General features: G+C 45.5%; 1 protein-coding gene and 1 long non-coding RNA gene across 30 annotated transcripts in view; both read right to left on the reverse strand.

Annotated features, from left to right (window-relative positions):
• LOC106572388 (segment polarity protein dishevelled homolog DVL-1) overlaps positions 1–16,065 on the reverse strand; it is a 45,673-nt gene that overhangs the window by 3,743 nt on the left and 25,865 nt on the right. For 15 of the 19 annotated variants that reach the window (XR_006759273.1, XR_006759274.1, XR_006759271.1 and 12 more), the window contains exons 5-15: positions 13,708–13,846; positions 13,533–13,577; positions 13,271–13,364; positions 13,102–13,171; positions 9,341–9,480; positions 8,855–8,931; positions 8,323–8,423; positions 8,035–8,112; positions 7,751–7,885; positions 7,018–7,185; positions 6,425–6,643 (exon numbers count right to left, since the gene is read on the reverse strand). Coding sequence is in view for 9 of the 19 variants with exons in the window: in XM_045696204.1 (XP_045552160.1) it covers positions 6,425–6,643; positions 7,018–7,185; positions 7,751–7,885; positions 8,035–8,112; positions 8,323–8,423; positions 8,855–8,931; positions 9,341–9,480; positions 13,102–13,171; positions 13,271–13,364; positions 13,533–13,577; positions 13,708–13,846 (1,266 nt within the window). In the remaining 10 variants the exon portion in view is untranslated. Of the gene's footprint in view, positions 1–6,124; positions 6,176–6,424; positions 6,644–7,017; positions 7,186–7,750; positions 7,886–8,034; positions 8,113–8,322; positions 8,424–8,854; positions 8,932–9,340; positions 9,481–13,101; positions 13,172–13,270; positions 13,365–13,532; positions 13,578–13,707; positions 13,847–16,065 lie in introns of all 19 variants that reach the window. The other 4 variants (XM_045696210.1, XM_045696205.1, XM_045696207.1 and 1 more) reach the window with 4 other exon arrangements.
• LOC123727333 (uncharacterized) lies at positions 434–4,279 on the reverse strand. 11 transcript variants are annotated; one of them, XR_006759279.1, is made up of 5 exons: positions 3,239–4,279; positions 2,696–3,203; positions 866–1,737; positions 523–715; positions 434–469 (listed from the first exon to the last, which is right to left on the reverse strand). It is a non-coding gene; the product is annotated as an uncharacterized lncRNA (long non-coding RNA). The 11 variants fall into 11 exon arrangements; XR_006759283.1 differs by having other exon boundaries at positions 866–1,145; positions 1,181–1,737; positions 2,696–4,279; XR_006759282.1 differs by having other exon boundaries at positions 2,696–3,081; positions 3,435–4,278.

The raw sequence follows: 16,065 nt of genomic DNA on the forward strand, positions 1-16,065 counted from the left end.
TCACCTCCCAACCCAGCCTAACCTGTCTACTGCTGTCACCTCCCAACCCAGCCTAACCTGTCTACTGCTGTCACCTCCCAACCCAGCATAACCTGTCTACTGCTGTCACCTCCCAACCCAGCCTAACCTGTCTAACCTGTCTACTGCTGTCACCTCCCAACCCAGCCTAACCTGTCTACTGCTGTCACCTCCCAACCCAGCCTAACCTGTCTACTGCTGTCACCTCCCAACCCAGCCTAACCTGTCTAACCTGTCTACTGCTGTCACCTCCCAACCCAGCATAACCTGTCTACTGCTGTCACCTCCCAACCCAGCCTAACCTGTCTACTGCTGTCACCTCCCAACCCAGCCTAACCTGTCTACTGCTGTCACCTCCCAGCCCAGCCTAACCTGTCTAACCTGTCTACTGCTGTCACCTCCCAACCCAGCCTAACCTGTCTACTGCTGTCACCTCCCAACCCAGCCTAACCTCTCTAACCTGTCTACTGCTGTCCCCTCCCAGCCCAGCCTAACCTCTCTAACCTGTCTACTGCTGTCACCTCCCAACCCAGCCTAACCTGTCTAACCTGTCTACTGCTGTCACCTCCCAACCCAGCCTAACCTGTCAAACCTGTCTACTGCTGTCACCTCCCAACCCAGCCTAACCTGTCTACTGTTGTCACCTCCCAACCCAGCCTAACCTGTCTACTGCTGTCACCTCCCAACCCAGCCTAACCTGTCTAACCTGTCTACTGCTGTCACCTCCCAACCCAGCCTAACCTGTCTACTGCTGTCACGTCGCCTAACCTGTCTACTGCTGTCACCTCCCAACCCAGCCTAACCTGTCTACTGCTGTCACCTCCCAACCCAGCCTAACCTGTCTAACCTGTCTACTGCTGTCACCTCCCAACCCAGCCTAACCTGTCAACCTGTCTACTGCTGTCACCTCCCAACCCAGCCTAACCTGTCTACTGTTGTCACCTCCCAACCCAGCCTAACCTGTCTACTGCTGTCACCTCCCAACCCAGCCTAACCTGTCTAACCTGTCTACTGCTGTCACCTCCCAACCCAGCCTAACCTGTCTACTGCTGTCACCTCCCAGCCCAGCCTAACCTGTCTAACCTGTCTACTGCTGTCATCTCCCAACCCAGCCTAACCTGTCTAACCTGTCTACTGCTGTCACCTCCCAACCCAGCCTAACCTGTCTACTGCTGTCACCTCCCAACCCAGCCTAACCTGTCTACTGTTGTCACCTCCCAACCCAGCCTAACCTCTCTATCCTGTCTACTGCTGTCATCTCCCAACCCAGCATAACCTCTCTACCCTGTCTACTGCTGTCACCTCCCAACCCAGCATAACCTGTCTACTGCTGTCACCTCCCAACCCAGCCTAACCTCTCTAACCTGTCTACTGCTGTCACCTCCCAACCCAGCCTAACCAGTCTACAGCTGTCACCTCCCAGCCCAGCCTAACCTGTCTAACCCAGTTTACTGCTGTCACCTCCCAACCCAGCCTAACCTGTCTAACCCAGTTTACTGCTGTCACCTCCCAACCCAGCCTAACCCGTCTAACCCAGTTTACTGCTGTCCACTCCCAACCCAGCCTAACCTGTCTAACCCAGTCTACTGCTGTCACCTCCCAACCCAGCCTAACCTGTCTACTGCTGTCACCTCCCAGCCCAGCCTAACCTGTCTACTGCTGTCACCTCCCAACCCAGCCTAACCTGTCTACTGCTGTCACCTCCCAACCCAGCCTAACCTGTCTAAGCTGTCTACTGCTGTCACCTCCCAACCCAGCCTAACCTGTCTAACCTGTCTACTGCTGTCACCTCCCAACCCAGCCTAACCTCTCTATCCTGTCTACTGCTGTCCTCTCCCAACCCAGCCTAACCTGTCTACAGCTGTCACATCCCAACCCAGCCTAACCTGTCTACAGCTGTCACATCCCAGCCTAGCCTAACCTGTCTAACCCAGTCTACTGCTGTCAACTCCCAACCCAACCTAACCTGTCTACTGCTGTCTTCTCCCAGCCGAGCCTAACTTGTCTACTGCTGTCACCTCCCAGCCCAGCCTAACCTGTCTACTGCTGTCACCTCCCAACCCAGCCTAACCTGTCTACTGCTGTCACCTCCCAGCCCAGCATAACCTGTCTACTGCTGTCACCTCCCAGCCAAGCCTAACCTGTCTACTGCTGTCACCTCCCAGCCCAGCCTAACCTGTCTACTGCTGTCACCTCCCAACCCAGCCTAACCTGTCTAACCTGTCTACTGCTGTCACCTCCCAGCCCAGCCTAACCTGTCTACTGCTGTCACCTCCCAACCCAGCCTAACCTGTCTACTGCTGTCACCTCCCAGCCTAGCCTAACCTGTCTACAGCTGTCACCTCCCAGCCCAGCCTAATCTGTTTAACCCAGTCTACTGCTGTCACCTCCCAGCCTAGCCTAACCTTTCTACTGCTGTCACCTCCCAGCCCAGCCTAACCTGTCTACTGCTGTCACCTCCCAACCCAGCATAACCTGTCTACTGCTGTCACCTCCCAGCCCAGCCTAACCTGTCTACTGCTGTCACCTCCCAGCCCAGCCTAACCTCTCTAACCTGTCTACTGTTGTCACCTCCCAACCCAGCATAACCTGTCTAACCTGTCTACTGCTGTCACCTCCCAGCCCAGCCTAACCTCTCTAACCTGTCTACTGTTGTCACCTCCCAACCCAGCATAACCTGTCTACTGCTGTCACCTCCCAACCCAGCCTTACCTGTCTAACCTGTCTACTAACCTGTCACCTCCTAACCCAACCTGTCTACTGCTGTCACCTCCTAACCCAACCTGTCTATTGCTGTCACCTCCTAACCCAACCTGTCTAGTGCTGTCACCTCCTAACCCAACCTGTCTATTGCTGTCATCTCTGAACCCAACCTGTCTACTACTGTCACCTCATAATCCAACCTGTCTACTGCTGTCACCTCCTAACCCAACCTGTCTGGTGCTGTCACCTCCTAACCCAACCTGTCTGTTGCTGTCACCTCCTAACCCAACCTGTCTATTGCTGTCACCTCCTAACCCAACCTGTCTATTGCTGTCACCTCCCAACCCAACCTGTCTACTGCTGTCACTTCCCAACCCAGCCTAACCTCTCTATCCTGTCTACTGCTATCACCTCCCAACCCAGCTTAAACTCTCTAGCCTGTCTACTGCTGTCACCTCCCAACCCAGCCTAACCTGTCTAACCTGTCTACTGCTGTCACCTCCCAGCCCAGCCTAACCTGTCTACTGCTGTCACCTCCCAGCCCAGCCTAACCTGTCTACAGCTGTCACCTCCCAGCCCAGCCCAACCTGTCTACTGCTGTCACCTACCAACCCAGCCTAACCTGTCTACTGTTGTCACCTCCCAACCCAGCATAACCTGTCTACTGCTGTCACCTCCCAACCCAGCCTTACCTGTCTAACCTGTCTACTAACCTGTCACCTCCTAACCCAACCTGTCTACTGCTGTCACCTCCTAACCCAACCTGTCTATTGCTGTCACCTCCTAACCCAACCTGTCTAGTGCTGTCACCTCCTAACCCAACCTGTCTATTGCTGTCATCTCTGAACCCAACCTGTCTACTACTGTCACCTCCTAATCCAACCTGTCTACTGCTGTCACCTCCTAACCCAACCTGTCTGGTGCTGTCACCTCCTAACCCAACCTGTCTATTGCTGTCACCTCCTAACCCAACCTGTCTATTGCTGTCACCTCCCAACCCAACCTGTCTACTGCTGTCACCTCCTAACCCAACCTGTCTACTGCTGTCACCTCCTAACCCAACCTGTCTACTGCTGTCACCTCCTAACCCAACCTGTCTAGTGCTGTCAACTCCTAACCCAACCTGTCTATTGCTGTCAGCTCCTAACCCAACCTGTCTACTGCTGTCACCTCATAACCCAACCTGTCTACTGCTGTCACCTCCCAACCCAACCTGTCTACTGCTGTCACCTCCTAACCCAACCTGTCTACTGCTGTCACCTCCTACCCCAAGCTGTCTACTGCTGTCACCTCCTAATCCAACCTGTCTACTGCTGTCACCTCCTAACCCAACCTGGCTACTGCTGTCACCTCAAAACCCAACATGTATACTACTGTCATCTCCCAACCCAACCTGTCTACTGCTGTCACCTCCTAACCCAACCTGTCTACTGCTGTCACCTCCTAACCCAACCTGTCTACTGCTGTCACCTCCCAACCCAACCTGTCTACTGCTGTCACCTCCTAACCCAACCTGTCTACTGCTGTCACCTCCCAACCCAACCTGTCTACTGCTGTCACCTCCCAACCCAACCTGTCTACTGCTGTCACCTCCTAACCCAACTTGTCTACTGCTGTCACCTCAAAACCCAACCTGTCTACTGCTGTCACCTCCTAATCCAACCTGTCTACTGCTGTCACCTCCCAACCCAACCTGTCTACTGCTGTCACCTCCCAACCCAACCTGTCTACTGCTGTCACCTCCTAACCCAACCTGTCTACTGCTGTCACCTCCCAACCCAACCTGTCTATTGCTGTCACCTCCTATTCCAACCTGTCTACTGCTGTCACCTCCTAACCCAACCTGTCTACTGCTGTCACCTCCCAACCCAACCTGTCTACTGCTGTCACCTCCCAACCCAACCTGTCTACTGCTGTCACCTCCTAACCCAACCTGTCTACTGCTGTTACCTCCGAACCCAACCTGTCTACTGCTGTCACCTCCTAATCCAACCTGTCTACTGCTGTCACCTCCTAACCCAACCTGTCTACTGCTGTCACCTCCCAACCCAACCTGTCTACTGCTGTCACCTCCTAACCCAACCTGTCTACTGCTGTCAGCTCCTAACCCAACCTGTCTACTGCTGTCACCTCCTAACCCAACCTGTCTACTGCTGTCACCTCCTAACCCAACCTGTCTACTGCTGTCACCTCCCAACCCAACCTGTCTACTGCTGTCACCTCCCAACCCAACGTGTCTACTGCTGTCACCTCCCAACCCAACCTGTCTACTGCTGTCACCTCCTAACCCAACCTGTCTACTGCTGTTACCTCCGAACCCAACCTGTCTACTGCTGTCACCTCCTAACCCAACCTGTCTACTGCTGTCACCTCCTAACCCAACCTGTCTACTGCTGTTACCTCCGAACCCAACCTGTCTATTGCTGTCACCTCCTAACCCAACCTGTCTACTGCTGTCACCTCCTAACCCAACCTGTCTACTGCTGTCACCTCCCAACCCAACCTGTCTACTGCTGTCACCTCCCAACCCAGCCTAACCTTTTCTAACCCAGTCTAGCCCAGCCCCATCTAACCCAGAGCGGCTCCCTCTATTTAATTCTAGTATATCCCCTATCCTGGTCCAACTGCAGCCTAACTTACTTTACAGCAAACTTACTGAATGATGAGTTAGAGCAATGAAATGTCCTCAGATACTCGCCAACAAATGTCCTGTTACTCTCTCGCTCTCTCTCTCACACATGCACACACGCACACGCACGCACACTCACATTCTCATGATGACCATCCACAAATGCTCGCCTGGAAGTGCCAAATGAAAAAAAAAACTGCAAATGTCAATCAAGACATGCAGCAAAAGATCAAACGGAATAAAACAACTTCTGTAAAAGATAAATCTGAGATATAAACATACCCTCAGTCCTACAACTGTCCTACCGATGATTCATCCTGATCACTCTTCAGCCCTAAGAAACTGTCTCATTACCGTATCACACCTCTCTACCATTCAGAACAGTCCAGGTCAATGAGGTCTGAATGCAATGGGAATCCTTTTGAAATAATGGGAGATGACTAAAAACATGTGATGACAACGTCTGGATGATTGACTTCATAGTGATCTGAACAGAAGCTGGAAATCAGACAGAAGAGCAATACGATGACAAATGTGAAACAAAAGACCCAAAATCTCTATACAGACTAGTTATTACCAACCCACCCTGATGCCACACCCCTCAGTGCAGTACCATGTCGGAACGATTACAAACCGTGCAGCAGCAACAGAGCAATGTAATGTTGAAATCAAACAAAATATAGTTCAAGAATTGATGGGAGGGTGGGACCTCTTTTGATCATTTCGTGCAAGCAATAATCAGCCAAAAGCGGACACAGTCCTTAGTGTACACACCCAGTACTGAAGAGCTGTCCTCTGCATGAACCATGTTGAATCATGATCGACCTTGACAATATAAGACCATTTTAGAACACCCTCTATTAAAGAAATATGTATCTCTGTGCGTGTGACTTCATTTCCAAGCAGGCTGAACAGCCTTAGGGAATTTAAATACAATACTTTGTTAACAGGTGACATTAGCTGTCATGAAAAGTAACGTGGTGACATACAGTGTATGGTCAAATGAGTCATCCACTCTGACCCATTCATATTGATGAGGAAGTTAGAGTTAGCAGCCCTGACCTGCAGACTCACCCTCACTGTTGTGGCTGCCAGCACTCCCACTGTGGAAACTGTGGCAGGGGTCTGAGTAGCCCGGAGGGAAGCCTGCAGGGGCGGAGGGGAAGGGGGGGTAGGGGAATGGCTGACCCCCCAGGGGCCACGGGTTGGTGGCAGGGGGAGGGAGGGGGGCCAGGGTGTCCTGCTCAGAGCCCCCACCACTGGAACCCTCGTTCAGGTTGAGAGACGCCATGTCTGAAAGAGAGAGCAAAATATAATAGAGAGAGAGAGAGAGAAAGAGAGAGATAGACAGACATACAGACAGAGAGAGAGAGTTAGTGAGGTAGCCCCTCCATGACAGGTAAAAAAACACACTTAACACATTGGACTCTATAGTACACTTAACACATTGGACTCTACAGTACACTTAACACATTGGACTCTACAGTACACTTAACACATTGGACTCTATAGTACACTTAACACACTTAACACATTGGACTCTACAGTACACTTAACACACTTAACACATTGGACTCTACAGTACACTTAACACAAGTAAAAATACACTTCTAACGATACAATCCAGTAGATAATATATGACAGTCAAAGTGGCTCAGTGTCAGTACTTTGGCAGAGGTCTCCGAAGGTGTAGTAGCACTGCTCTGAGAAGGTGATCTTGTTGACGGTGTGTCTCAGATAGCCATGTTTCAGCAGACTGCTGGCATACTTCCTGGCATCTCTCCTGTCCTTGAAACCCTCCACCCTGGAGTAGAGCCAGTCCACCACGTCAGCACCTGGCACAGCGACACACACAGCAACACACTGTTTAAGACTGTAGTCTGAATCACAACCTCACAATGTGGAGTAGAGCCAGTCCACCACGTCAGCACCTGGCACAGCGACACACACAGCAACACACTGTTTAAGACTGTAGTCTGAATTACAACCTCACAATGTGGAGTAGAGCCAGTCCACCACGTCAGCACCTGGCACAGCGACACACACAGCAACACACTGTTTAAGACTGTAGTCTGAATTACAACCTCACAATGTGGAGTAGAGCCAGTCCACCACGTGACATAGCAGCACACACAGGATAAGAAGACTGTAGTCTGCACTACAACAGCACACACTCATACAGGATTCTATTACCCTATAATACTGATAGCATACACGAACTACACCACATCAAGCAAGTAGATGTTATGTTGACAATATCACGGAAATGTCTTGCAAAAGACATCACAATTTAACAGTAAGGGAAGTGATTGCTGTTTCAAGTCCAACTTTAAACCCTTCATTTACTCTATTTAAATGGTACATTATTAGTAGTAGTCAGTGTCCCCCAGTCCCTCTCACCGATGACAGCGTTGCCAATGGTGATCTTCAACCACATCCTGTCCCGGATCTCCAGACCAGAGTCAGGCAGCTGCATCACCTTGACGATGGTTGATATGTCCGTCTTACTCGCAGATAGCGGCAAGTCATCAAATTCTGAAGGGCAGAGGAGTTGAGACAGCACAATCACAGACAGTGACTGACAACATGTTCTGTATGTGGCCTTTCTAGGACTGAGAGAGTGCAGCTATGTCTAGTGATTGCAGTAGTTTGTGTGTGTGACTGTGGTCATAGTGTGGTCATACCGTAGTGTGGGTACGGTCCGGTCAAGGCGGTGGTGTGGGAGATCCAGGCAGCAGGGTCGATGGGCCTCACTGGTTCAGCTGGTCACACACACACACACACAGCCAGTTAGAACACATAACCTCCATCATATACTGTGAGTTTGCCAGTATTTGTGATGAAACTTCTACTCTAAATGAATTTATAAGCACAAACACTTAGATTTTCAAAACGTTTCAAAAAGTATTTAAAAAGTTTCTAAAGTGAGTTTCCAGCAGAGTTTGAGAACCCTGTTTGTAAGTGGTAATAACCTGTTGTTGGTGGAACATCGGTGAGTGTCTTACCCCGGGGGATAGTGAAGTAGCTTCGCGGAGACGGGTCCCAACACTTGGCCACAGTAAGACTAATAGGACTGGAGAACACATGGGGAGACCATCAGTTACAATACATATACATTCTACTCACTTCTACAGCTCCTGCACAGTTAAAGGAACAAGAGGAAACAATAGAGAGGAAAGGAAATGATTGGTTGAAATACAAGATTTATGGAGAGAAATATTAGTCTGTATTATACAATAGTCAATCATGCAGGAGCTGTTTAAAATACAAACCCACTGTTATCCAATCAGAGGTCAGCATCAACTGATACCTCTAATAAAACATGAATATACTCCAGAGTCTTACCATCGCTCAGCTTTAAATCCTGTAAATAACCAACAGCCATGTTCTTTGACTGTCTGTCCTGACCTGTGACCATGTTCACACGCAACATTTGAACATCTCTTGAAATGTTTTCTGGGTTACCGTTAACAATCCTGCACTGTAACACAGTACTGCTCTTACCCTGTTTTGGAGACAATCTCTCTCAGGATCCTCACAGCGTCATCGTTGCTCATGTTCTCAAAGTTCACATCGTTCACCTAGGGAACACAGTTAACGTCCATGTTCACAGATCATGTCTTTAAAATGAACAAGTGGTTGGACAAAAGTAACAAGTGAATAAAGAAACACAAAATAAACATGTGCTTTAGGACTCTGCAGTCTACAAGTTAATTCTCCAGGGCACTATTGTCACGCACGCACGCACGCACACACACACACACACACACACACGAGTGTGTTGTCAGACGCATATAAAAGTTAGTAAATCCTAAGCAGCTTTATACTGCATGTATGTATGTATGGGTGGAATTTGCAAGCACTGGCTCATTCCCTCAACAAACCATACAAATATGGTTGAAAGAATATCTCACGCAGAATGCAACATATAGAATAACCTTAGAACATTACATAGAGAATACAGGTTAGGTCCATTAATAGAGGGTGTACCTGTAGGAGCATGTCCCCAGGTTCTATCCTGCCATCTGCAGCCACAGCTCCTCCCTTCATGATGGAGCCGATGTAGATCCCCCCGTCGCCCCGGTCGTTACTCTGCCCCACGATACTGATACCCAGGAAGTTATACTTCTCTGGAGGAGAGAGGGGAGAGACAGAAAGAAGTCTGTTTACAGTAAATGGACTCTGATGATATCTGTATAAAACACTATCGACTCTGATGATATCTGTATAAAACACTATCGACTCTGATGATATCTGTATAAAACACTATGGATCCTGATGATATTTGTATCAAACACAATGAACGCTGATGATATCTGTATCAAATACTATGAACCCTGATGATATCTGTATTAAACACTATGGACCCTGATGATATCTGTATAAAACACTATGGACTCTGATGATATCTGTATGAAACACTATGAACTCTGATGATATCTGCATCAAACACTATGGACCTTGGTGATATCTGTATCAAACACTATGGACTCTGATGATATCTGTATGAAACACTATGGACCCTGATGATATCTCTATCAAACACTATGAACTCTGATGATATCTATATCAAACACTATGGACTCTGATAATAACACAATGAACTCTGATGATGTCTGTATCAAACACTATGGACCCTGGTGATATCTGTATGAAACACCATGGACCCTGATGATATCTGCATCAAACACTATAGACCCTGGTGATATCTGTATCAAACACTATGGACTCTGATGATATCTGTATCAAACACTATGAACTCTAATGATATCTGTATCAAACACTATGACCACTGATGATATCTGTATCAAACATTATGGACTCTGATAATAACACAATGAACTCTGATGATGTCTGTATCAAACACTATGGACCCTGGTGATTTCTGTATGAAACACCATAGACCCTGATGATATCTGTATCGAACACTATGGACTCTGATGATATATGTATCAAACACTATGGACCATGATGATATCTGTATCAAACACTATGAACCATGATGATATTTGTATCAAACACTATGAACCATGATGATATTTGTATCAAATAGAGGTTGGCCGATTATGATTTTTCAACGCCGATACCGATTATTGGAGGACCAAAAAAAGGCGATACCAATTAATCGGCCGATTTTTTATATATATATTTGTAATAATGACAATTACAACAATACTGAATGAACACTTATTTTAACTTAACATAATACATAAATAAAATCAATTTAGTCTCAAATAAATAATGAAACATGTTCAATTTGGTTTAAATAAAGCAAAAATAAAGTGTTGGAGAAGAAAGTAAAAGTGCAAAATGTGCCATGTAAAAAAGCTAACATTTAAGTTCCTTGCTCAGAACACGAGAACATATGAAAGCTGGTGGTTCCTTTTAACATGAGTCTTCAATATTCCCAAGTAAGAAGTTTTAGGTTGTAGTTATTATAGGACTATTTCTCTCTATACCATTTGTATTTCATATACCTTTGACTATTGGATGTTCTAATAGGTACTTTAGTACTGCCAGCCTAATCTCGGGAGTTGATAGGCTTGAAGTCATAAACAGCGCAATGCTTGAAGCACAGCGAAGAGCTGCTGGCAAATGCACGAAAGCGCTGTTTGAATGAATGCTTACGAGCCTGCTGCTGCCTACCACCGCTCAGTCAGACTGCTCTATCAAATCATAGACTTAATTATAATATAATAACACACAGAAATACGAGCCTTTGGTCATTAATATGGTCAAATCCGGAACTATCCGGAAACTATCATTTCGAAAACATGCGACTACTGATATTCTTTCAGTGAAATACAGAAACGTTCCGTATTTTATCTAACGGGTGGCATCCCTAAGTCTTAATATTGCTGTTACATTGCACAACCTTCAATGTTATGTCATAATTATGTAAAATTCTGGCAAATTAATTTTGGTCTTTGTTAAGAAGAAATGGTCTTCACACAGTTCGCAACGAGCCAGGCGGCCCAAACTGCTGCATATTCCCTGACTCTGCTTAAAAATATATACTTGTGTATTGATTTTAAGAAAGGCATTGATGTTTATGGTTAGGTACATTGGTGCAACGACAGTGCTTTTTTCGCAAAATGCGCTTGTTAAATCACCCATTTGGCAAAGTAGGCTGTGATTCAATGACAAATTAACAGGCACCACATCGATTATATGCAACGCAGGACAAGCTAGATAAACTAGTAATATAATCAACCATGTGTAGTTAACTAGTGATTATGTTAAGATTGATTGTGTTTTATAAGATAAGTTTAATGCTAGCTAGCAACTTACCTTGGCTCCTTGCTTCACTCGCATAACAGGTAGTCAGCCTGCCACGCAGTCTCCTCATGGAGTGCAATGTAATCGGCCATAATCGGTGTCCAAAAATGCCGATTACCAATTGTTATGAAAACTTGAAATCGGCCCTAATTAATCGGCCATTCCAATTAATCGGTCAACCTCTAGTATCAAACACTATGAACTCTGATGATATATGTATCAAACACTGGACCCTGATGATATCTGTATCAAACACTATGGACTCTGATGATATCTGTATCAAACACTATGGACTCTGATGATATCTGTATAAAACACTATGGACTCTGATGATATCTGTATCAAACACAATGAACTCTGATGATATCTGTATTAAACACTATGGCCCCTGGTGATATCTGTATCAAACACAATGAACTCTGATGATATCTGTATTAAACACTATGGACCCTGGTGATATCTGTATCAAACACAATGAACTCTGATGATATTTGTATCGAACACCATGGACCATGATGATATCTGTATCACACACTATGAACTCTGATAATAACTGTATCAAACACTGGACTCTGATGATATCTGTATCAAACACTATGGACCATGATGATATCTGTATCACACACTATGAACTCTGATAATAACTGTATCAAACACTGGACTCTGATGATATCTGTATCAAACACTATGGACCATGATGATATCTGTATCAAACACTATGGACTCTGATGATATCTGTATCAAACACTATAAATCTGATGATATCTGTATCAAACACTATAAGTCTGATGAGATCTGTATCAAAAACTATTAAATCTGATGATATCTGTATGAAACACTATGGACTCTGATGATATCTGTATCAAACACAATGGACCCTGATGATATCTGTATGAAACACTATGGACTCTGATGATATCTGTATCAAACACTATGAACTCTGATGATATCTGTATAAAACACTATGGACTCTGATGATATCTGTACCAAACACTATGAACTCTGATGATATCTGTATAAAACACTATGGACCCTGATGATATCTGTATCAAACACTATGAATGATGATATCTGTATCAAACACTATGAATGATGATATCTGTATCAAACACTATGAATGATGATATCTGTATCAAACACTATGAATGATGATATCTGTACCAAACACTATGAACTCTGATGATATCTGTATAAAACACTATGGACCCTGATGATATCTGTATCAAACACTATGAATGATGATATCTGTATCAAACACTATGAATGATGATATCTGTATCAAACACTATGAATGATGATATCTGTATCAAACACTATGAATGATGATATCTGTATCAAACACTATGAATGATGATATCTGTATCAAACACTATGAATGATGATATCTGTATCAAACACTATGGACTCTGATGATATGTAGTAGAAAAAAGAGTCAGAGAGAAAAGAGATACATTAAAAGGGGAAAGACGTACCCATGTTGAGTGTGACAGTGATGATGTTGAGACTCATTGTGGAATCGGTGATGCTGCTGAAAGACGAAGACTGGAAAGGAGGGAGGCAAATAAAACAGTCACAAAGATATTCACATAACCATTGTGGTTATTTCTTTTTCACAGGCACATGGGATGTAGTGGAACTCACCCTGTCTATTTTGGCCACTTTGTGCCTCCGTCTGCGGCGTTTGTGTCTGCGCATCAGCTGAGAGGACGAGCTCTGCTCCGTGGAGCTGCTAAGTCTGAGACACAATTCATTTCAATACAATATACTTTGGTCCATGATACAGAAACAAGGGAATCCCTGAAGAAGGTACTGTGTGCTAAAACACTGTGTTTAAACATTCAATAACTGAGAGCGACTATCTTTCTCTTTACATAACAGTACCCAGCCCCACCACACAACATACACTGCAGGTTGGGAGCAGCACAGGGTCAGCCGCAGGGCAGCCCCCCTGGAGCAGGAAAAGGGAAGAGGTCAGAGGGGATATGGTGATTTTATTTAGTAAAGAACTACCGATGAAAAGAGAGGAAGGTGACATAAAGAGAGCGAGAGAGAGAGAGAGAGAGGAAGGAAGCATCTACCTGCTAGCGTCCTCATCTTCCTCACTGTCGACGAAGGAGCTGGACTCTAGCTCACTGCTCATTACTGAGGCGCTGTCGTAGCCCATGGCGGAGTCCCTTGCTGTGCGCTCCGACTTAGAGTGGCCGTTGATTCGAGGGACTGTTGATACGAGGGACAAAACAACAACAGGTCAGATATCAACAGTCAGATATCAACAAAACTAATGTTAACACTTGGATAGAAGGTCACATGTCCATCTTTGACCCATGTGTCACTCCGCTGTGGTCTTCTGTAGCTCAGTCAGAAGAGCATGGCTCTTGCAACACCATGATAGTGGGTTCTAATCCCAGGACCACCCAAACGTAAAAAATGTATGCTCGCAAGACTGTTAGATGCTTTGGATAAAAGCGTCTGCTGAATGGCATACTTTACATCATAACACAAAAGTGACACAGTGAAAGACAACTCAGAATGAGCTGATATCAGAGACCAACTGGGCCAAGGAAGCATTTACTAGTGATTCACTATTACAGAAGGAAGTCCAGTGGCAAACGTGGCATCGTACCTTTACTGTATGTGATGGTATGGAAAACAAAGGTTTCAGTGGACTTGTGAATAACATCTTTATGCAGTGTATCATCAAATATGATACCATAGACTTTAGGTCATGTGTCATCAGTTGGCAGTGGAAAATAAGAGCTACCTCTGATCTACCAAAACAATAACATCAGAGTCCCAAATTCCCAACACCTCTCTCCCACATCTATCCCCAATACATACAGTGGCAGGGGAGGGGTCCTGTCTCAGCAGGGTGACAGCGGATTGGCTGGAAGGCTCTGGCAAAACGGCGAGGGCGTGGCTGACCCTGCGTTCCCCGTGAGCGACCAAAACATTCCAATAATGTGGTGGTGCCCATTACTGACTCAGCCCAAAGGGTGCGCACACACACACACACATACACTCACACGCACCACATACACACACAAATAAACAGCAGAGCTGTATGTCTCAGTTGCAAAACTGAGACTGTCTGGTGTCTGTGTAGTGCTCTGTCCCCTCTCTCCCAGCTCCTGTCTGTCTCTCAACCCCTGTGAGAAGGACCAGGTTCTCTGCCCAATGACAGGCTGCTGGCAGGCAGACTCCAATCCTTATCTACAATGAAGGCAGTGGAAAAAGACCAAAAGAAAAGAGTGAATTTGGCGAAAGATACTGTGAAACGAAGAGAGATAACACAATCACTCAACATAATATTTTCTCCTTTTTGCTCATCACAGTCAATGGCAGGTGTCTCACAGCAAGGTATCTTGACTTATGCAATTCTACAAATGTCTGACTCTTACAGTCATGGGCACTGTGGTAGGCATACACCTGATTCATTGACATGTCATCTACTACTATACTCATTGACCAAACCATACAAAAAACAATAAATCAAACAAATTCTATTTTGGGACACTGTGCTGTGAACTATAAGCCTTCAGTGCCAAAGCTGCCTTCTATCCTCCATTACTCAGATTGGATCAGGATTTTCTTCATGTCATGATTTTAGAGCCATAAAGTAATTATCATGAGGGATTGGAATGTCATACATCTGCTAAAATGAAGGTATTACGGTATGATAAGTTGGGTGATTATGTAGGATATAATAAACCATTATGATCGCTATCTATTAGACTGTCTAAAATACATTCACTTACGCTACTCCATTCACAAAACAGTCAAACTCTTCAATAGAATGTAGTCTACACAATAGGAAAATAAATACCTGCATAAACACAAAATATATCTATAAAAAATGTCAGCGGCTGGATAATAGTAATATTAGTTGCTTCCTCGTTCAGCCATATCTAGAATGGATTTCTTTACTAGTATTGCAAAATATAAAATTGCAAAAATAATTGATCACATAATAGTAGGTCGGCTACAGATAGCCTTTGAATTTACTGCTGAAAATGTTAGACAATAACCCGCATTAACCTAAAATAAAGGACCTAAATAATTTACTTCCATCACACGTATCTACCATTTAACAGCCAGTGGACTACAAACTACCCTATACAGCAATTCCATTAGCAAATGTGATTATCTTACCTCAACCGGGAGAGTCAGTTCAGAGAGCCAGCGGTCTCGTGCGACGTACTGAGAAACTGAACGAATTGGTAGCGCGAAAATATTACCCCGCACTCCCATCCCGTGGCACACGACTCAACGTCTGATAATCTCTCTCTGACCTATCAGAGAACTGCATTCCAAAGCACAGAGAGATAGCCCAGCATTTGATGGGATTTTATATGATGCACGAGCATATCTCCAACCGCCACAGGTGATGGTGCTATCAGGTGATTAACAGTGCCAAAGCCTCTCAGAAGTACGAAGCT

The sequence above is a fragment of the Salmo salar genome, chromosome ssa15 (genome assembly GCF_905237065.1).
Source record: "Salmo salar chromosome ssa15, Ssal_v3.1, whole genome shotgun sequence".
NCBI lineage: Eukaryota > Metazoa > Chordata > Actinopteri > Salmoniformes > Salmonidae > Salmo > Salmo salar.